Genomic DNA, 22,679 nt, shown 5'->3' on the forward strand with positions numbered 1-22,679 from the left:
CAGACCTCAGGAGGCACATGAAAAAAATCACCAGCAGGGATAGAGGGAGTCAGCTGTCTTAAATCCCAATCAGAAACCCCAGATCTCCAATCGTCTTCCTCATTATCAGGTGGCAAGCCTCTGTCAATCAGATCAGCTCCACTATCTCCAGTAACCACCAGAGGGAGCCCAGAAAGAGAACTCTCAATCTGACCAGCTCCACTATCTACAGTAATCACCAGAGGGTAGACAGAGAGAGAATTCACATTTTAGGAGTACCATAATTTCTGTCCAAGCCTATTTCATGAGTTTTATTTTTTACAAGTTCTGTGGAAACATGGTTGAAAAGCATTTGTTCGTTTTCATAGATTTTTAATTTATTATTACTTTTGTCAGACTCAAATTATTTCTGTGATTTGTATGTCATTAAAACGAAGGGTACCATCAATTTTGACCACATGTGTAGATGTAAACCCCGATGTAAGTACTCAACATAGAGCACCGGATAAATGTGTTCTGAAATGTTATGTAAAATGTTCCCAAGAAAAGCTTTATCTCAGTCCACAAAAAAAGTTAGTTCCCGCTTAAGTCTGTCAATGGAAATATAGGGGGCTTCCATGTTACTGGTAGTACAAAGGCTCTGGAAAAGTGATATCGCTCCTCACCCCCCCCCCCCCCAAGAGAAATTTCGCAAATTCCGTGCTCCAAAATTTAAATGCCCCCTCCTTCTGAACCCCAGTGTGCCTAAACCACATTTAAAGTCCTCATGTTTGGCATTTCTGTAGCGATGATAACCCGCCTGATTCACAGGTGCATGTCAGCGGAAGCATGAGCTGGGCACTACAATGGCAGTTTGCAATTTTCACTTCGCAGTAGCCGTTGCTGCTTGTTTCTGGAAAACACCCATGGAGTCAAAATCATCACTACACTTTAGATAAATTTCCAAAGGAGTATAATTTTAATGATGGGGTCACTTAAAGGGATATTCTGTTCTTCTAGCACTTGGGGCTCTATATACAGAGTCCGCAAACTATTCTAGGAAAATCTGCACTCCAAGAGGCAAATAGCGCTTTGTCCCTCCCGAGTCTTACTGTGTGGCTCAGCAGTACTGTACATCCATATATAGGTTATTTCTAAATTCAGCGGACATTGTGGGACAAATTGTAGTGCCATTTTTACCCATTTCCGAATGTGAAAATGTAAAATCTGGGGCTAAGGCAAAGTTTTTGTGGTAAACATGTAAAAAAAATTTCTTTATTGCTCAATGGTATAAAATTCTGTGACACACTTTTGGTGTCAATATGATCACTGCACCGTATATAGATTAATTGAGAGGTGTAGTTTGTAAAATGAGGTAATTTATGAGGGGTTCAGCTGTTCTGGCACCTTAGGGCCCCTATGTGACATGGCACTCTCAAACCAATCCAGCAAAATCTGATCTCCAATATGGCAATTCTTCCTTTCTGAGCTTTGCAATGTGCCTCAAAAGTAGTTTTCAACCACATATGGGATATCGATGTACTCAGGAGAAATTGCACACCAAATTTTCGGCTCCATTTTGTCCTATCCTTGTTAGATCAACGTTGGAAAATTCAGTGAAGCACCTGTGGGTTCAAGGTGCTTACAAGTCTAGTTAGATTCCTTTAGGGGTCTAGTTTCCCAAATAGGGTCACTTGTGGGGTTTTTTCACTGTTTAGGCACATCAGGGGTTCTCCAAAATGCGACATGACTCCATTTCATCAAAGTGTGCGTTACAAAACATCACTTGTTATGAATGGTTCACCGAGGAGGAGAGCAGGCCCAGGCTAAGCCACAGAAAACCAGAGAGGTTGGTAACTAAGCAGATTGCAGACCCCTGATCCTATCCACACAACTAGCAGTAGCCGTGGAGCGTACCTACGATGATCCTAGATGCCTCGGGACAGCTGGAGAGCTAACTAAGCCTAAAGCAAGAAAGGGGAAATCTAAACTGCCCCAGAGCAGACCCCAAAGGAATAGATAGCGCCCAAACATATATTGTCGGTGAGACAAGATGTAAACACAAACGCAGGCAGGAAAATAGACTGTGCAAATGATGGGGCCCACACAGACTAGACAGGATCGGAAAGGAAAGACACTGTCAGCAATCACGCAAAAAACCCTGCAAAAAGTCCAACAAGTCTGATGCACAAAAACACTGAAGTCGCACGACTTCGCCCACTACTATATCAGCACTCTGGTATGTTCTGAAAGCAGAGCAAAAAGAGACCAATCTAACACGGGACAAAACAAACTGGCACAAGCAGTAACATATGGGCGGTGATTCAGCACAGCCCCAGCCGGAGCTGGCTGACCCTCACAAGACAGAGATAGACAAAACCAGATCAAATGCAAACATAATAGCAAATGAACCACTTAGCTGAACATGCAGGGACAGAGCTGGAGACATCAGACCTCAGGAGGCACAGGAAGAAAATCACCAGCAGGGATAGAGGGAGTCGGCTGTCTTAAATCCCAGTCTGAAACCCCAGATCTCCAATCGTCCTCATTATCAGCTGGCAAGCCTCTGTCAATCAGATCAGCTCCATTACCTCCAGTAACTACCAGAGGGAGTCCAGAAAGAGAACTCGCAACCCCTCATTCAATCAGACCAGCTCCACTACCTTCAGTAATAACCAGAGGGAGGCCAGAAAGCGAATTCACAACAGTACCCCCCCTTGAGGAGGGGTCACTGAACCCTCATCCACGCCACCAGGCTGATCAGGATGGGCCCGGTGAAATGCACGAACCAATCTTTCGGCATGAATGTCAGAAGCAGAGACCCAAGAATTATCCTCCTGGCCATAACCCTTCCATTTGACCAAGTACTGGAGTCTCCGTCTAGCCAAACGAGAATCCAATATTTTCTCTACCTCATACTCCAAATTACCCTTAACCAATACAGGGTCAGGAAGTGCCGCCATACTGGCTCCACAAACCTCTTCAACAAAGATTTATGAAACACGTTATGGATCTTAAACGTAACTGGAAGAGCCAATCGGAAAGAAACGGGTTTAATGATTTCCAAAATCTTATAAGGTCCAATGAATCTTGGCTTGAATTTTGGAGACGCAACCTTCATAGGAATATTCTTTGAAGACAACCAAACCATATCACCCACTTTAAAGCGGGGACCAATGGTCCTATGCCGGTTGGAAAACCGTTGGGCTTTTTCCTGAGAGTGGGACAACTTATCCACCACTTGGTCCCAAATCTGCTGCATTCTCTCTACCACAGAGTCCACACTTGGGCAGGCTGAAGTTTCCACCTACCCTGAAGAAAATCGAGGATGAAACCCAAAGTTACAGAAAAAGGGCGACATCAAAATGGCAGAACTACTCTATTGTTTAGCGCGAATTCGGCCAAGGGCAAAAATGAGACCCAGTCATCCTGATCAGCAGATATGAAACATCTCAAATAGGACTCCAAAGTCTCGTTTGTTCTCTCAGTCTGCCCATTGGTCTGAGGATGAAATGCAGAGGAGAAAGATAACTGAATTCCCAGTTTGGAACAAAAAGCTCTCCAAAATCTGGAAACAAACTGGACTCCTCTGTCTGATACAGTGTTCTCAGGAATCCCGTGCAACCGAACTACCTGTTGTAAAAACAAGGGCACCAACTCAGAAGAAGATGTCAACTTTGGGAGTGGTACAAGATGGACCATCTTAGAAAATCTATCACAAATCACCCAGATAAGTCATTCTCTGAGAGACAGGAAGATCGGAAATAAAATCCATTGAGATATGGGTCGATGGCCTCCTGGGCACCGGCAGGGGCATCAACAACCCACTAGAACGAGAACAGGGTTTGGACCGAAAACAAGTCCCACAGGACTGCACAAAATTCCTGACATCACGAGATAAGGCAGGCCACCAAAACGACCGACTCACCAAATCTCTGGTACCAAAAATACCTGGATGACCAGCCAACGTGGAGCAATGAATTTCAGACATTACTCTTTTCCTCCACTGGTCAGGGACATACAATTTTCCCATAGGGCAACGTTCAGGTTTGTCGTCCTGAAATTCCTCCAGGGCACGTCTCAAATCGGGTGAGATGGCGGAAAGAACTACACCTTCATTTAGAATGGTAGTAGGCTCGGTCACATCAAGAGAATCCGCAAAGAAACTCCTAGAAATGGTGTCCACCTTAACATTCTTAGTGCCTGGAAGAAAAGAGACCACAAAATTAAAACGCATGAAAAACAAGACCTACCTAGCCTGTCTAGGATTCAAGCTTTTGGCTGATTCAAGATAAATCAAATTCTTGTGGTCGGTGAGGACCACAACTTGATGTCTAGCTCCCTCCAACCAATGTCTCCACTCTTCAAATGCCCATTTCATGGCCAATAATTCCCGATTCCCCACGTCATAGTTACGTTCAGATGGGGAGAATTTTCGAGAAAAGAAGGCACAAGGATTCATCTTAGAAGTCACCGGATCTTTTTGGGATAAAACGGCTCCTGTACCAATCTCAGAAGCATCTACCTCCACCTGAAATGGGATTGAGACATCAGGTTGCCGTAGAACCGGAGCAGAAGTGAATTTCCGCTTAAGCTCCTGAAATGCCGAGACTGCCTCTGGAGACCAATTCACCACATCAGCGCCCTTTTTGGTTAAATCAGTCAGTGGTTTAACTATACCAGAAAAATTACTTATAAATTTACGGTAGAAATCAGCAAAACCCAAAACTTCTGGAGAGCCTTCAATGAAGTGGGCTGAGCCCAATCATAAATGGCCTGTATCTTGGCTGGGTCCATTTCAATAGCAGACGGGGACAAAATGAATCCCAAAAATCAAATCCTCTGTACACCAAAGAGGCACTTCGATCCCTTAACATACAGAGAATTTTCCCTCAAAATCCGGAACACAGTCCGGACATTTTCCACATGAGAATCCCAATCACTGGAAAAGATCAAAATATCATCCAGATAAATGATCAAAAACTTATCCACAAAGTCCCGGAATATATTGTTCATAAAAGATTGGAAGACAGAAGGGGCATTAGTGAGCCCAAAAGGCATCACCAGGTATTCAAAATGTCCCTCCGGAGTATTAAACGCCGTCTTTGATTCATCCCCGTGCTTGATGCGAATAAGATTATACGCCCCCTGAGGTCAAGCTTGGTAAACCAACAGGCACTTTTAACTCTGGAAAATAAATCAAAAATCAGGGGTAACGGGTACTGATATTTAACAGTGATTTTGTTAAGGGAACGATAGTCAATACATGGCCTTAATGAACCATCTTTCTTGGCCACCAAAAAAAAATACAGCACCTAAAGGTGAAGAGGATGGTCTAGTATGACCCTTCTCCAACGACTCCTTGATATAAGATGCATAGGATCATGTTCGGGTACCGATAATTTGAAAAGCCGACCCTTGGGAAATTTACACATGGGCATTAACTCAAATGCACAGTCATAACTCCTATGAGGAGGCAAAGACGTAGACTTACTCTCACTAAATACATCAGAAAAATCAGCCAAATAGTCAGGAATATCATGAGACTGGGGAGAGGTGGAGAAAACAGGAGTGTCACTAAGAACACATTGACAACCCCAACTCACCACAGACACAGATTTCCAATCCAAAACAGGATTAGGAGTTTGCAACCAAGGAAAGCCCAGAACAATAGTATCATGCAAATTGTGCAACACCAAAAATTTACAATTTTCTTGGTGGTCCAGGGTGACCCGCATTATTACCTGGGTCCAAAACTGGGGTTTATTCTCCGCCAAAGGAGTAGCATCAATACTCCTCAAAGGGATAGGAGTCCGCAGGGGTATCATGGGAAAACCACAACGTTTAGCAAAGTCCGAATCCATCAGATTCAAAGCTGCTCCTGAATCTACAAAAGCCTTAGCAGAAAATGTAGACAAGGAGCAGATCGGGGTAATTGCCAAAAGGAACTTAGGCTGTACACTGCCCACCGCAAATGTGTGAGCAAAACGCTTTTCTCGTTTAGGGCAGACAGAAATAGTATGAGAGGCATCCCCACAGAGAAAACGCAGCTTATTACGCCTTCTAAACTCCTGACGTTGTGAACTAGACAAAACCCTATCACATTGCATGGGTTCAGACGTTCGTTCAAAAGGCGGCAACGCCTCTCGTGTAGTTTTACGTTCACGTAAACACCGATCAATTTGAATGGCCAATGACATAGTCGTCTAGACCAGAGGGAACAGGAAATCCCACCATAGCATCTTTTACGGTTTCTGCCAAACCCTTCCAAAAGAGAGCTGCTAGTGCATCGTTATTCCATTTAGTAAGGACCGCCCACTTTCGGAATTTTTGACAATATAACTGCAGAATCCTGACCCTGGTTCAATACCAATACGGTTTTCTCAGCTTGATCAATAGCATTAGGTTCATCATACAACAACCCCAAGGCTTGAAAAACGCGTCCACATTAGCCAGAATAGGATCTCCGGGTGTCAAAGAAAAGGCCCAATCCTGGGGATCGCTGCGCAGCAGGGAAATGACAATTTTAACCTGCTGCACAGAGCTCCCCGATGAGTTCGGTTTCAAAGCAAAAAATAGTTTACAATTATTCTTAAAATTCAAAAATTTAGACCGATCCCCAGAAAACACATCAGGAGTAGGGATTTTTGGTTCAACAGCAGATGATTGAGCGAGATAGGCAGAAATTCCCCGCACTTCAGCAGCAAGCTGCTCAACACGATCAGACTATTGCTTAGTCTCCATTTAGAGAAAGAAAAAAAAAATCTCCTGCAGCCCCAGAAAAAAAAGAGGAAAAAAATATATAAAAAAAATTCTGACACTTTTTTTTTTTTTTAATTCTTTCCATCTTTAGAGTACCCTAGAGTCTACAGTTAGGCTGGTGATCCTGTTATAAATGGTTCACCGAGGAGGAGAGCAGGCCCAGGCAAAGCCACAGAAAACCAGAGAGGTTGGTAACTAAGCGGATTGCAGACCCCTGATCCTATCCACACAACTAGCAGTAGCCGTGGAACGTACTTACGATGATCCTAGATGCCTCGGCACAGCCGGAGAGCTAACTAAGCCTAAAGCAAGAAAGGGGAAATCTAAACTGCCCCAGAGCAGACCCCAAAGGAATAGATAGCCCCCAAACATACCGTATTTTTCGCTTTATAAGACGCACTTTTGTTCCCCCAAATTTTGGGGGAAAGTAGGGGGTGCGTCTTATAATCCGAATATACGGGGGAGGGGGTGTGTATATATATATATGTACTGCAGGGTCCAGGGGAGGTGGGGGCAGCTTTGGAGCGGTGCTGTGAGCTGGTAAAAGCTGCCGAAGGGAGCCTTTGATCTCCTGCTCCCGCTCATATAATATGCACTGCCGCTGTCCATCACCATGGTGCTGAAACCGCACCACGGTGACTGGCTGGGGGAGCGGTGCATATTATAGCTGCCTGCGCCCTCCTTTGATCGCACATGATCCCCTGTGTTAGATATCGCCCCCATGCTGCTGCCCATAGTAAAATAAAAAACTCTTTCCTTACCTCCTCCAGCGCTGATCTCCCGGTGTCTCTGCTGCTGCTGTCATCAGCACTCTGCTGTGCTGATCACATGACCGGCTCTGAGAACCAGGAAGTGGAGGAGGAGCTCAACCACACTGAGGGAGACACGAGGAGGGACAGCGCTGAGAAGGTAAGGAAAGAGTTTATTTTACTAAAAGCAGCAGCATGGAGGCGATATCTAACACAGGGTGATGTGTGCCAGCCACAGGGGGGCCAGTGTGCCAGCCACAGGGGGGCCAGTGTGCTAGCCACAGGGGCCAGTGTGCCAGCCACAGGGGCCAGTGTGCCAGCCACAGGGTGATGTGTGCCAGCCACAGGGGCCAGTGTGCCAGCCACAGGGTGATGTGTGCCAGCCACAGGGGGGCCAGTGTGCCAGCCACAGGGTGATGTGTGCCAGCCACAGGGTGATGTGTGCCAGCCACTGGGGGCCGTGTGCCAGCCACAGGGTGATGTGTGCCAGCCACAGGGGGGCCAGTGTGCCAGCCACAGGGGGGCCAGTGTGCCAGCCACAGGGGGCCAGTGTGCCAGCCACAGGGTGATGTGTGCCAGCCACAGGGGCCAGTGTGCCAGCCACAGGGTGATGTGTGCCAGCCACAGGGGGCCCGTGTGCCAGCACAAGGGGGCTATATTCAATATAAGGTGGCCATATCCAGATTAAGGGGGCTAATTTTAGGGTGGGGGGGCTATGAGGGACATATACCCTATATGATTTGTTAGACGGACACTGGCATTATAAGACGGACCCCATTTATTAAAAAATTCTCTATTCCTTCACCACATTTGGGGGTGCGTCTTATAATCAGGTGCGTCTTATAAAGCGAAAAATACGGTATATTGTCGGTGAGACAAGATGAAAACACAAACGCAGGCAGGAAAATAGACTGAGCAAATGATGGGGCCCACACTGACTAGACAGGATCGGAAAGGAAAGTCACTGTCTGCAATCACGCAAAAACCCTGCAAAAAGTCCAACACGTCTGATGCACAAAAACACTGTAGTCGCACGACTTCGCCCCTACTATATCAGCACTCTGGTCTCTTTTTGCTCTGCTTTCAGAATATACCAATCTAACGGGACAAAACAAACTGGCACAAGCAGTAACATATGGGCGGTGATTCAGCACAGCCCCAGCTGGAGCTGGCTGACCTGCACAAAACAGAGATAGACAAAATCAGATCAAATGCAAACAGAATAGCAAATGAACCACTTAGCTGAACTTGCAGGGACAGAGCTGGAGACATCAGACCTCAGGAGGCACAGGAAGAAAATCACCAGCAGGGATAGAGGGAGTCGGCTGTCTTAAATCCCAATCTGAAACCCCAGATCTCCAATCGTCATCCTCATTATCAGGTGGCAAGCCTCTGTCAATCAAATCAGCTCCATTACCTCAAGTAACTACCAGAGGGAGTCCAGAAAGAGAACTCGCAACCCCTCTGTCAATCAGACCAGCTCCACTACCTTCAGTAATAATAACCAGAGGGAGGCCAGAAAGCGAATTCACAACAGTTACTCCTTTTTCAGCCTTACCATGCACCCAAAGAGTAGTTTTCCCCCACATATGGGGTTTCGACATACTCTAGAAAAATTGCACAACAAATTTGAAGTCCATTTTCTCCTCTTATCATTGTTAAGATAAAAAATGTAGGTTACTCAGCACAATGCTGCTGACAGGTTCTCTTTAAGTGGTGAAAACAAAATCCAAAGTTTGTAAGGGAAAAAAGGTGTCATTTTCTGAGACATTACCATCTTAATTTTTAGGGACCTGGGGCTGAGTGAGTGCTTTTTTGCGCACCGAGATGACTTTATATTGATACCAGTTTTGGAGCAGTTACGATGTTTTCATCGCGTGTTAATGCTTTTTATTGCAATGTAGCGCCGACAAAAAAAGTTCTGACGTTTTGATTTTTTTTCTTGTTACGCCGTTCACCGATCAGATTAATTTATCTTTTGATAGATTGGACATTGTTGAACACTGTGATTCCAAATATGTACATTTTTTATTTATCTTTTTTATTTTGAATTGGGCAGAAAGAGGATAATTTGAACTTTTTATATTTTTTTAATTTTTAAAATATTGTTTAAAACATTTATTATTATTGGCTTCAATAGTCCCCATAGGAGTCCCCCTATCATCCAATCACCTATGCTACACATAGCAGTGCTTCAGCAACGAAAGGCACGAGTGTCTTCTGCAGACCCCCGGCTGTCATGACAACCCATCAGCGCCCCACGATCATGTGACGGCGTCTTATAACTCGCTTCTGGGTCTCTTGAGTAACATTTCACTTTCAGAAGTTGACAGTGAAATTTAGCATGTTAACAGCCACGAGTGGATCACGATTCCACCTGCGGCTGTTCACATGATAGCTGATCAAATTAGCTGTCGTGCCAGGAAAGATGCGGGCTCAGCACTGGAGCCCGCATCAAATGGAGGCAGGCGGCAACCTTGGACGTACCTATACATTTAAGATTGTAAAGGAATTAAGGACATGTAAGAGGGGAACCATCTATAAGTCACCACAGAGGGGCCACAAATGTTGGTCATAGTTCAGGCACCTCAACAGCTGTTTCATATTGTCATAAGTTTCTTTCATGTGGACTGCATAACCATCTGGAGTTGAAGGTAGTTCATTGCCATTCTGCAGCAAGATTGGCGGGGTTTTTTAGGCTTGTTGTGGACGAATCGATGAAGAGCAATTCATTCCACTGGATTGTGACGTACCTTCAGAGCTTCCATTAAACTGTTGATGTTGTATGCCACAAGATTGCCCTCCATGAAGAAGTGTTGTGCAAGATCTTTATCACGGTTGCGGAAAAAGAAAATGGATGTTGTCAGTGTGCAGATCTCACAGTGCACAGCTCTCAGGGAGGGACACAGGAGGAACAATCACAGCCCCTGAATCTATCGTCACTGATGATGCTTCGTTTCAGGGAGGGACATGGGCTGTGACAGAGACCGCAGCCTCTGCCCCCTGCTTGAATGACGCTTCGTTTGAGTATCCCATCATGCACTGGAATACACAAATGAACCTTCATTACTCAGAAAGTGAACTAAAAAATAGAGTAGCAGTTATACAGTGTAGTTAGCGAACGGTAGTTAATTTTTAATATGAGTATATTAGAAAATAGCTTAGATTCTGGTACTAAATAGATATTGCGATTCCAAAGTACACTGTTCAAAAAAATAAAGGGAACACTTAAACAACAGTATATAACTCCAAGTAAATCAAACTTCTGTGAAATCAAACTGTCCACTTAGGAAGCAACACTGATTGACAATCAATTTCACATGCTGTTGTGCAAATGAAATAGAAAACAGATGGAACTTATTGGCAATTATCAAGACACCCACAATAAAGGAGTGGTTCTGCAGGTGGGGACCACAGACCACATCTCAGTACCAGTGCTTTCTGGCTGATGTTTTGGTCACTTTTGAATGTTGGTTGTGCTTTCACACTCGTGGTAACATGAGACGGACTCTACAACCCACACCAGTGGCTCAGGTAGTGCAGCTCATCCAGGATGGCACATCAATGCGAGCTGTGGCAAGAAGGTTTGCTGTGTCTGTCAGCGTAGTGTCCAGAGGCTGGAGGCGCTAACAGGAGACAGGCCAGTACACCGGAAGATGTGGAGGGGGCCATGGGAGGGCAACAACCCAGCAACAGGACCGCTACCTCAGCCTTTCTGCAAGGGTATGTGCACACATTGCAGATTTGTTGCGGATCCGCAGCATCACTGCAGATCCGCAAGTGTTTGACCATACAATGTTAACCAATGAAAAAATGAAATTGCTGTGCACATGCTGCGGAAGATTCCACATGGAATCCGGAGTGGTTTATTTTCCACAGCATGTTAATTCTTTGTGCTGATTCCGCTGTGTTTGTACACCCATTTCATTATAGAAAACCGCAGGCCAAAAAACGCATGACATTCCGCATTAAATCCACACAAAATCCACTTAAAAAAAAGCACAGATTTTGACCAAGAGATGCAGAATCCGCTCAGGAAATTCCTGAGTCCAATCCGCAACGTGTGCACATACCCTAATATTCCCTGCATACCTTCTGTCTCTTTTAATTGTACCCTTTGGAATTCTCGCTCAGTGTGTAATAAACTCCCCTTCATCCATGACTTTTTTTCTTTCTGATTCTCTTTCTTTTAACCTTCTGGCTCTTACTGAAACCTGGATCCAGCAGTCAGACACCACCGCTGCTGCTCTCTCATATGGTGGAATACACTTCTCTCATACCCCAAGATCGGACAACAGAGCAGGTGGAGGTGTTGGTCGGCTCCTATCACCCAAATGTATCTTTCAGGTTATCCCTCAAGTACTCTCACTTGTCTTCCCCTTTTTTTGAGGTCCATGCTGTCATACTATACATCCCCTTCTCCATGCGAATGGCAGTGGTATATCGTCCTCTGGGCCCCTCCCTTCTGTTCTTGGATCACTTTGCCACCTGGCTCCCACATTTCCTCTCCTGTGACTTCCCCACCCTCATCATAGAAGACTTCAACATCCCCATTGCTTTTCCCCTCTCCCCATCTGCTACTCACCTTTTAACTCTAATCTCCTCTTTTGGCCTTTCGCAGCTTACTAACTCTCCTAGGCTACACAAGAAGACGGAAACTCCCTCAACTTGGTCTTCTCCTGGCTTTGCTCAGTGTATGATTTTACCAACTCCCCTCTCCCACGCTCTGACCAGAACCTTTCATTCTCTATCAAGAACTGCCATCCTACTCAGGTCACCCCCACTTTCCAAACTTATAGAAATATACAGGCCATTAACACCCAGAAACTTATGTAGTAGTTACAGTCATCATGGCCCTATCTCCTCCCTCTCATTTCCTGATTCTGCACTGAAGCATTACAGTGAAACACTGCAAAGTGCCCTGAATGAAATTGCACCTCCTATACATAGAACAACTCAGCACAGACGGTGATAACGCTGGCACACGCTGCAAACATTTTTCCTACAGCGGTGCTCCAGGTGCGCCGAACGTCTGGGGAGAAAATCCAGTCTACCCGAAGATTTCATCCATTATAAGTTTGTTTAAAACATACAACACCGCCCTTCACCTCTCCAAACAAACCTATTTCAACACCCTCATCACCTCATTATCCAATAACCCTAAACGTCTCTTTGACACTTTTCATTCCCTACTCAACCCCAACCACGGATCTCCACGCTGACAATCTGGCCAATTACTTCAAAGAAAAAATTGACCATATCCGACAGGAAATTTTCTCCCAATCCCCTCATACCATGCACTGTCCTCCCTCCCTCACTGCATCTAGCTCACTCTCTGATTTTTAACCAGTTACAGAAGAAGAAGTGTGGCTCCTTGTATCTTCTTGCCCCCACTACTTGCAGTGACCCTATTCCGTCATTTCTCCTCCAGTCGCTTTGCCTTGCTGTCACCACTCACCTAACAAAAATATTCAACCTCTCTCTCTCTTCTGGTATCTTTCCCTCCTCATTTAAGCATGTCATAATACATCCATTACTTAAAAAAAATCCCTTGACCAAAACTGTACCGCTAACTATAGACCTGTCTCTGATCTTCCCTTCATTTCTAAACTCCTGGAACGCCTGGTCCACTCCCGTCTTATCCGCTATCTCTCAGATAACTCTCTTCTAGACCCTTTTCAATCCGTTTTCCGCTCTTTACACTCTACTGAAAGTGCCCTCACTAAAGTCTTTAATGATTTACTAACTTCTAAATCTAATGGCCACTACTCCACGCTAATTCTCCTGTATCTCTCTGCAGCATTTGACACTGTGGATCATCAGGTCCTCCTCACTATGCTCTTCTCCATTGGCCTCAACGACATCATTCTCTCCTGGTTCTCCTACTACCTCTTTGCCCCCTCCTTCACTGTATATTTTGCTGGCTCCTCCTCTAAAATTTCCTTTACTGTTGGGGTTCCTCAAGGATCAGACCTAGGCACCCTCCTCTTCTCTTTGTATACTGCCCCTGCTGGACAAGCAATCAGTAGATTTGGTTTCAAGTACCATCTCTATGCTGATGACACCCAATTATACACCTCCTCTCCTGACATCACGCCTGCCTTTTTAGAAAACACCAGTGATTGTCTTACCACTGTCTCCAACATCATGTCCACCCTCTGTCTGAAACTGAACCTGTCAAAAACTGAATGCCTTGTGTTTCTTCCCTCTACTAACCTACCTATGCCCGACATTGTCATTTCCGTGTGTGGTTCTACCATTACTACCAACATGCCCGCTGTCTTGGGATCATACTTTATCCAGAGCTTTCATTCACCCCCCCCTTTCTTTCTTTCTTTCTTTCTTTCTTTCTTTCGACTTTGCAACAACTCTTACTGTTTCTCTTATTCATTCTCGTCTGGACTATTGTAACTCTCTACTAATCGGTCTCCCCCTTACCAAACTCTCCCCTCTCCAATCTATTTTAAATGCTGCAGCCAGGATCATATTCCTCACCAAGCGTTACACCGATGCCTCTACCTTGTGCAAGTCATTACACTGGTTACCCATCCACTCCAGAATTCAGTATAACCTTATTACCCTCACCCACAAAGCACTCCATGGCTCAGCACCACCCTACATCTCCTCCGTCTCAGTCTACCACCCTACCCGTGCCCTCCGTTCTGCTAATGACCTGAGGTTAACATCCTCAATAATCAGAACCTCCCACTCCCATCTCCAAGATTTTTCACGTGCTGGGCCAATTTTTTAGAATGCACTACCCAGGTTAATTTGATTAATCCCCAATACCCACAGTTTTAAGCGTGCCCTAAAAACGCATTTCTTAAGACTGGCCGATCACTTCAATACATTAATCTAACTATCCCTGTGTGGCTCATTACAAATTTTTACCATAACCAGGTTCCTCACATCATGTTCTCACATGCTTTATGCATTTAATAGCCCTCTGTGTCTGTACTGTTACATACCGTATTTTTCGCTTTATAAGACGCTCCGGATTATAAGACGCACCACAATTTTTGAGGAGAAAAATAAGAAAAAAATATTTTTTAATAAAATGGTGGTGCCTCTTATAATCCTTGCATCTTATTGCTTACCGGGGTTGGTGGCTGCGGTATAGAGGGATCCCAGGCTCGCTGCTGGAGGAGGCAGGCGTGGAGTGATGCTGCAGGCCGCATTCAGGGATGAGGGGGGGCTCCGATGTGTGCTGTTGCTGCTGCAGAGTCTTGTGCTGGTGTCAGGTTTCTCCACTTGTCCGGCGGTTGGAAGCCGGTGCTGCGGGTGCTCCGGTGCGGCGTTGTGTGCCCATCGATGCCCGGGGCTCTGCCGACATTGTTCGACAGACCAGAGCCCCAGCATTTCCTCGGTTCCCTGTATATGTGCGCTGAAGTGCCGGTAAAAAAAAATGGCCGCCGGCGCGTGCGCAGATGGGATCTCGGGACCAGTTCTCGAGAGATGAGATCTGAAATCTCATCTCTCGAGAGCTGGATCCCGAGATCCCATCTGCGCACGCGCGGCGGCCATTTTTTTGCAGGCACCACCGCGCGCACACAGGGAACCCAGGGAAAATGGCCGCCGGCGCGTGCGCAGATGGGATCTCGGGACCCACCTCTCGAGAGATGAGATTTCAAATCTCATCTCTCGAGAACTGGGTCCCGAGATCCCATCTGCGCACGCGCCGGCGGCCATCTTTTTACCGGCACACAGGGAACTGAGGAAATGCCGGGGCTCTGGCCTGTCGCTCAATGTTGGCAGAGCCCCGGGCATCGACGGGCACACAACGCGGCACCGGACACACCCGCAGCAGCGGCCAGCAACCGCCGGACGCCCCCGATCACAGCCTAGGTAAGGCATGTCCGCTTTGTAAGACGCACCCCTGTTTTCCCCCCAAATTTTGGGGGGAAAAAAGTGCGTCTTACAAAGCGGAAAATACGGTACTTAGGCTGATAACCGGTTCATTCAGCATTACATGAACACCCAATTCTTAAATTATGGCTGGTTCGAACAATAATAATAATAATAAATTTTATTTTTATAGCGCCGACATATTCCGCAGCACTTTACATTTCAGAGGGGATTTGTACAGACAATAGACATTACAGCATAACAATAATCACATACAGTAGATTATAACAAATACCAAGAGGAAAGAGGGCCCTGCTCGCAAGCTTACAGTCTGAGGAAAGAGGTAGACACGAAAGGTGGGTGGTAACAGTTGCCCTGATTGTATGGACCAGCCATAATGTTAAGTGTGTAACAGTACAGACACAGAGGGCTAATGGATGCATAAAGCATGTGGGAACATGATGCGGGAAATCTGGTTATGGTAAAACTTTTGGCTGTGCCACACAGGGATAGATTAGGTTAATGTGTTGAGGCGATAGGCCAGTCTGAATAAATGCGTTTTCAGGGCACACTTAAAATTTTGGGGATTGGGGACTAATTGTATTGACCTGGGAAGTACATGCCAAAGAATTGGTGAGGCACGTGTAAAGTCTTGGAGACGGGAGTGGGAGGTTCTGACTATTGAGGATGCTAACCTCAGGTCATCAGCAGAACGGAGGGCGCGGGTAGGGTGGTATACTGAAACAAGGGAGGAGATGTAGGGTGGTGCTGAGCCATGGAGGGCTTTGTGGGTGAGGGTAATAAGTTTATACTGAATTCTGGAGTGGATGGGTAGCCAGTGTAATGACTGGCACAAGGTAGAGGCATCGGTGTAACGATTGGTGAGGAATATGATCCTGGCTGCAGCATTCAAGACAGATTAGAGAGGGGAGAGTTTGGTAAGAGGGAGACCGATTAGAAGAGAGTTACAATAGTCCAGACGAGAATGAATAAGAGAAACAGTAAGAGTTTTTGCAGAGTCAAAAGTAAGAAAAGGTCGAATTCTAGAAATGTTTTTGAGGTGCAGATGACAAGAGCGAGCCAGTGATCGAATGTGGGGGGCAAAGGAAAGCTCGGAATCAAGTATGACCCCAAGACAGCGGGCCTGTTGCTGGGGAGTAATAGTGGAACCACACACAGAAATAGCAATGCCGGGTATAGGTACATTAGTAGAGGGAGGAAACACCAGGAGTTCAGTCTTTGACAGGTTCAGTTTCAGATATAATGAGGACATGATGTTAGACACAGCGTTTAGACAATCGCCGGTGTTTTCTAGAAAGGCTGGCGTGATGTCAGGAGAAGAAGCGTATAATTGGGTGTCATCAGCATAGAGATGGTACTGGAAACCAAATCTACTGATTGTTTGACCAATAGGGGCAGTGTACATGGAGAAGAGGAGGGGGCCTAGAATCGATCCTTGGGGGACCCCAAAAGTAAGGGGAAGGTGAGAGGAGGAGGAACCGGCAAAAGATACAGTAAAGGAGCGGTCGGAGAGATAGGAGGAGAACCAGGAGAGAACAGTGTCCTTGAGGCCAATGGAACGGAGCATAGTGAGGAGGAGCTGATGATCCACAGTGTCGAATGCTGCAGAGAGATCCAAGAGAATTAGCATGGAGTAATGACCATTTGATTTAGCTGTTAGCAGATCATTAGAGACTTTAGTGAGGGCAGTTTCAGTGGAGTGTAAAGAGCGGAAACCGGATTGGAGAGGGTCGAGAACAGAGTTTTCTGAGAGATAGCGGATAAGACGGGAGTGGACCAGACGTTCCAGGAGTTTAGAGATGAAGGGAAGATTAGAGACAGGTCTATAGTTAGCGGCACAGTTTTGGTCAAGGGATGGTTTTTTAAGTAGTGGATGTATGATGGCATGCTTAAATGAGGAGGGAAAAATACCAGAAGAGAGAGAGAGGTTAAATATTTTAGTTAGGTGAGGGGTGACAGCAGGGGACAGGGACTGGAGGAGATGTGACGGAAATGGGTCACTGGTGCAAGTAGTTGGGCGAGAAGATGCAAGGAGCCTGCTTACTTCTTCTGTGACTGGTTCAAAATCAGAGAGTGAGCTAGATGCAGTGGGGGAGGGAGGACAGTGCATGGTATGAGGTGATTGGGAGATAATTTCCTGTCGAATCTGGTCAATTTTTTCTTTGAAGTAATTGGCCAGATCGTCAGCTCGGAGCTCCGTGGTTGAGGCCTGTACTCTTGGGTTGAGTAGAGAATGAAAAGTGTCAAAGAGACGTTTCGGGTTATTGGACAGTGAGGTGATGAGGGTGTTGAAATAGATTTGTTTGGAGAGATGAAGGGCAGTGTTGTATGTTCTAAGCATAAACTTAAAATGGATGAAATCTTCGTGTAGATTGTATTTTCTCCACAGACGTTCGGCGCACCTGGAGCACCGCTGCAGGAAACGTGTTTGCACCGTGTGCCAGGGCTGTCGCCGTCTGCATTGTGGTGTTCTATTTATAAGGGGTGCAAATTCATCCAGAGCACTTTGAAGTGTTTCATTGTAATGCTTCAATGCAGAATCAGGACATGAGAGGGAGGAGATAGGGGCCAATGAAGACTGCAAGTTCTTCATAAGTTTCTGGGTGTTAATGGCCTGAATGTTTCTATAAATCTGGACAGTGGGGGTGACCTGAGCGGCATGGCAGTTCTTGATAGAGAATGAAAGAAGATTGTGGTTAGAGAGCGGGAGAGGGGAGTTTGCAAAATCATCCACTGCACAAAGCCGAGAGAAGACCAAGTCGAGGGCGTTTCCGTCTTCATGCGTTGGAGAATTAGTAAGCTGCGAAAGGCCAAATGAGGAGGTTAGAGATAAAAGGTGAGTAGCAGATGGGGAGAGGGAAAGAGCAATGGGGATGTTGAAATCTCCCATGATGAGGGTAGGGATGTCACAGGAGAGAAAATGTGGAAGCCAAGTGGCAAAATGATCCAGGAACTAATGGGAGGGGCCGGGAGGACGATACACCACCGCCACTCGCATGGAGAAGTGGGTGTAGAGTCTGACGGCATGGACCTCAAAAGAAGGGAAGACTAGTGAGGGTACTTGAGGGATAACCTGAAAGGTACATTTTGGTGATAGGAGCAGACCAACGCCTCCACCTGCTCTACTGTCTGATCTTGGGGTATGAGAGAAGTGTAGCCCCCCGTATGAAAGAGCAGCGGTAGTGTCTGACTGCTGGATCCAGGTTTCAGTAAGAGCCAGGAGGTTAAGAGAATTAGAAAGGAAGAAGTCATGGATGAAGGAGAGTTTGTTACACACTGAGCGAGAATTCCAAAGTGCACAATTAAGAGAGACAGATGGCATGCAGGGAATATTAATAAGATTAGAGGGGTTTCTAAGTGTAGCAGTTGGGGGGTTTGACTTTGCAAGGAACAATGAATGCAATTGTTAGCATCCACCTTTCGTGTCTCCCCTTTTTCCTCATAGATTGTAAGCATGCGAGCAGGGCCCTCATTCCTCTTGGTATCTGTCGATCTATGTGTTATTGGTATGATGTAATGTCTATTATCTGTACAAGTCCCCTCTAAAATGCAAAGTGCTGAGAAATATGTTGGTGCTATAGAAATAAAATTATTATTATTATTATTACACATGTATTGCAGTATTTATAGAAGTTATTTTCTTATATGAAGCCCAGCCACAGGCTGAGCTTCATAAGAGCACAAATATGGCAAGTAAACAGAGACAGCTAAGGGTTGATATTAATAATCTGGTAAGGGGCCAGAGAGATTTCCTCCCTCCAGGCTACCAACATCAGCCCTGAGCCACCTCAGGAATGGCACATCCATAAGATGCACCAGAGCTTAGCTTCCCACTTGCGCTGTGACGGTGGCAAATGGGATAATAGGGTTGGGGGGGGGGGTTGATGTCACCTTTTTATTGACACATGACTTCAAGCCCAGGGATTTGTAATGGAGAGGCGTCTATAAGACGCCCCCATTACTAACCCCATAGTTAGTTTGTAAATAAACACATAAAGCCCAGCCATGCACACACAAACAGTAGTTTTGCCCCACATATGGGGTATCTACATGCTCAGGAGAAAATGCACAAGAAATTTTGAGGTTAATTTTCTCTATTTGCATTAATTCCTGTGAAGCACCTGTTTACTTGAATAAACGTCTTGAATGTGGTTGTAAGGACTTTGAGGGGTGCACATTTTTAGAATGGTGTCACTTTTGGGTACTATCTGGCATATTGGCCCTCAAAGTCACTTCAAAGGTGATGTCGTCCCTAATAAAATGGTTTTGTAAATTTAGTTGGAAAAATGAGAAATCACTGGTCAACTTTTAACCCTTCTAAGGTCCTAACAAAAAAAATATATATTTTTCAAAAATTGTGTTGATGTTAATAGACATGTGGGAAATGTTATTTATTAACTATTTTGTCTGACATAACTCTCTGGTTTAAGGGCATAAAAATTAAGAGTATGAAAATTTCTAAATTTCCTCCAAATTTGCAATGTTTTCACAAATAAACAAATTTTACCACTATCATAAGGTACAATATATCACGAAAAACAGTCTCAGAATCATTGACTTGTTAAAGTGTTTTAAGCTCAATTTTACTCTTAATTTTATGCTTCTTAGTATTTTTTTTTTGTTTTTTTTTGTTGTCCATGTTTATGTAAATTCTAAATAATTTGTTTTGTCATTACAAATTCACAGTCAATACCCGCTGGAGACGTTTACCTCCAGAGTACGCTTCTACTTCTGAAGATGAATTTGGAACAAACCGAAATTCTCCTAAACCCTCGAGGCTACGTGCCTCTCCAGCAATCAAAGTTCAGAGGCCACATATTAATGGAAGTAGCACAGTCACAGCACCGCCTGGAGCGCTAAATGTGTCGGCATTTAAACATAAGGCCAAAGAGCAGGAAGATTATATCCGTGACTGGACTGCACATCGTGAAGAAATAGCAAGGTAACGACACTAGCAAAGTATTGACATATGCAGACGCTGCACACTATGGATTACTTGTCTTCTGCTGGGTAGGATAGTTTTACATATCATGACAGCACAACTCAATTTGGCTGAAATGGTAAAACACTTTTGTTATGGCCAGAATGCTTGTTTCCGTGTTCTGTAGCGCAACTCATCCCATTCATAAGTACCCTTTCAAAGTTACCCGTAATGGGGCCTGTTCACCAAAACTGACAAAGAATTGCCGATGGAGTGACACAGTAGTCACCTATGCGCGAGGATCAGAAATTCACTAGAACCTGATATAATTGCCACCACTTTCTGGTATAAATTATGGAGAGAGAATCTGGTGGGCTTTGGTTATGTGCAGCTAAGCATTGTGTAAGAACATCATACTTTTATATGCCATAAACTGACATGAGTATTTTCCCCCATAGGAGCAAATGGAGAAAAGGTAGGCACTTCCATCTGGTAATAAAAGACGGTAATTCTTTGCAACCCATGAAAACGAGAGGGTAACAGGGAATTAAAAACACTGACACGTTTCTGGCTCGTTAAACGTCCTTAATCATATCATACTGAAACAATCATGGGAGTATTGCTTTAAACTATGTGGAACCAATCACATACAAATTAGCAAATGATGTTTGTTAACCCATGATGAAACAACCCCATGCTTAACCATACGTGCGATCCACAGAAGATACAGAAATTTTTATTTTGCAAAAAATACCAAGATAAATTGATGTGAACCTAAAAAGTTAAATTTAAACTGTATGGTGTCAGTGTGGTGACAAAATGCTTTAGAGCCCCAGAATAGGATCTATTTTTTTTTTAAATTTATATTAGCAAGATGTTCCACAATGCGTTCTTTTAAATTTCTAATAGTACAACCTGATGTGGAAACCTGTATGGAAAGTTTTAAGAGAAACGCAAAAGGTTTCACACGTTTGCAGATTTGATCAAATCAGGAAGTCGATCCATCGGAGACAAGAGCACACAACCGGTGTTTGTTAGTGTACAGGCTAGACTGATGTCAGATGCCCAGTCACAAGTTTTTATTTCAACCACAGAGATAAGAAGAATAGGAAAGACTTTACGTTACCTAATAGAGAAGCTATTTTAATTGGGGAAATAAAGTATTTTAATTATAAAAAACATGAATCAAAAATGATCACTCCTGCAGAAGTTTATTACACAGGTCAACGAAAAAAAATTTTTTTTCTGGTGTCCAAAATATTTTAATGAATTTGGGGTATTTTTGGGGTGCTGATTCTGAATATGTCATCAGTTTTGCCAGATTGGCTCAAGTTTTTGAGATTTTTGGTATCTTATTTATAGCACTTGTTGGTAAATGCGACGCATCATCTCATTAATTTCTTTGGATTAGTACTTGAACTGAGCAGTTCTCAATATAGTTTTGTGTTAATTAGTGTTCTAAAAGTTTGTTCATAGCTTGATTTTTGCACTAACTTTATGTTGTTGTCTGTTTTCCAGTGAAAAGCATGAACTCATCATGAAGAAGTTGTCTTAACGATCCAGACTCATTCTGTTACATTTGTGGTGAATATACACTGCCAAAACATAGAAGAAACATAACACACTTCGTAAAAAAAGTGTATTTTGCCTATTTTGGGGTTATGCTTGGGGACCAAGACAAGTTTTGGGCACCACACATAGTGTGCAAAGCATGTATCGAATTATTACGAAAATGGAGCAAAGGACAAAGAAAAAGCTTCAAATTTGGTGTTCCAATGGTGTGGAGAGAGCCAAAAAATCATCATGATGACTGTTATTTATGGTAAACACAGGTACAGGCACATCTTCACAATGAGGGACAGGCCTTCTTGCAGATTCCATGTTACTCCCATTTTCGTTTCTTATGCTTATTGAATCCTTGCACTTGCACTGCACAGAAATAACAGTCATCATGATGATTTTTTGGCTCTCTCCACACCATTGGAACACCAAATTTGAAGCTTTTTCTTTGTCCTTTGCTCCATTTTCGTAATAATTCGATACATGCTTTGCACACTATGTGTGGTGCCCAAAACTTGTCTTGGTCCCCAAGCATAACCCCAAAATAGGCAAAATACACTTTTTTTACGAAGTGTGTTATGTTTCTTCTATGTTTTGGCAGTGTATATTCACCACAAATGTAACAGAATGAGTCTGGATCGTTAAGACAACTTCTTCATGATGAGTTCATGCTTTTCACTGGAAAACAGACAACAACATAAAGTTAGTGCAAAAATCAAGCTATGAACAAACTTTTAGAACACTAATTAACACAAAACTATATTGAGAACTGCTCAGTTCAAGTACTAATCCAAAGAAATTAATGAGATGATGCTTCGCATTTACCAACAAGTGCTATAAATAAGATACCAAAAATCTCAAAA

General features: G+C 44.3%; 1 protein-coding gene across 1 annotated transcript in view; it reads left to right on the top strand.

The window, feature by feature from the left end:
- The window catches only part of CEP170 (centrosomal protein 170), a 235,105-nt gene that overhangs the window by 141,355 nt on the left and 71,071 nt on the right, over positions 1 to 22,679 (top strand). The window contains exon 12 of the mRNA XM_073560087.1: positions 20,022 to 20,277. Within this exon, the coding sequence (XP_073416188.1) occupies positions 20,022 to 20,277 (256 nt within the window). The remainder of the gene's footprint in view (positions 1 to 20,021; positions 20,278 to 22,679) is intronic.

The sequence above is a fragment of the Dendrobates tinctorius genome, unplaced genomic scaffold (genome assembly GCF_039654945.1).
Source record: "Dendrobates tinctorius isolate UK_male_01 unplaced genomic scaffold, ASM3965494v1 ptg000293l, whole genome shotgun sequence".
Taxonomy (NCBI): domain Eukaryota; kingdom Metazoa; phylum Chordata; class Amphibia; order Anura; family Dendrobatidae; genus Dendrobates; species Dendrobates tinctorius.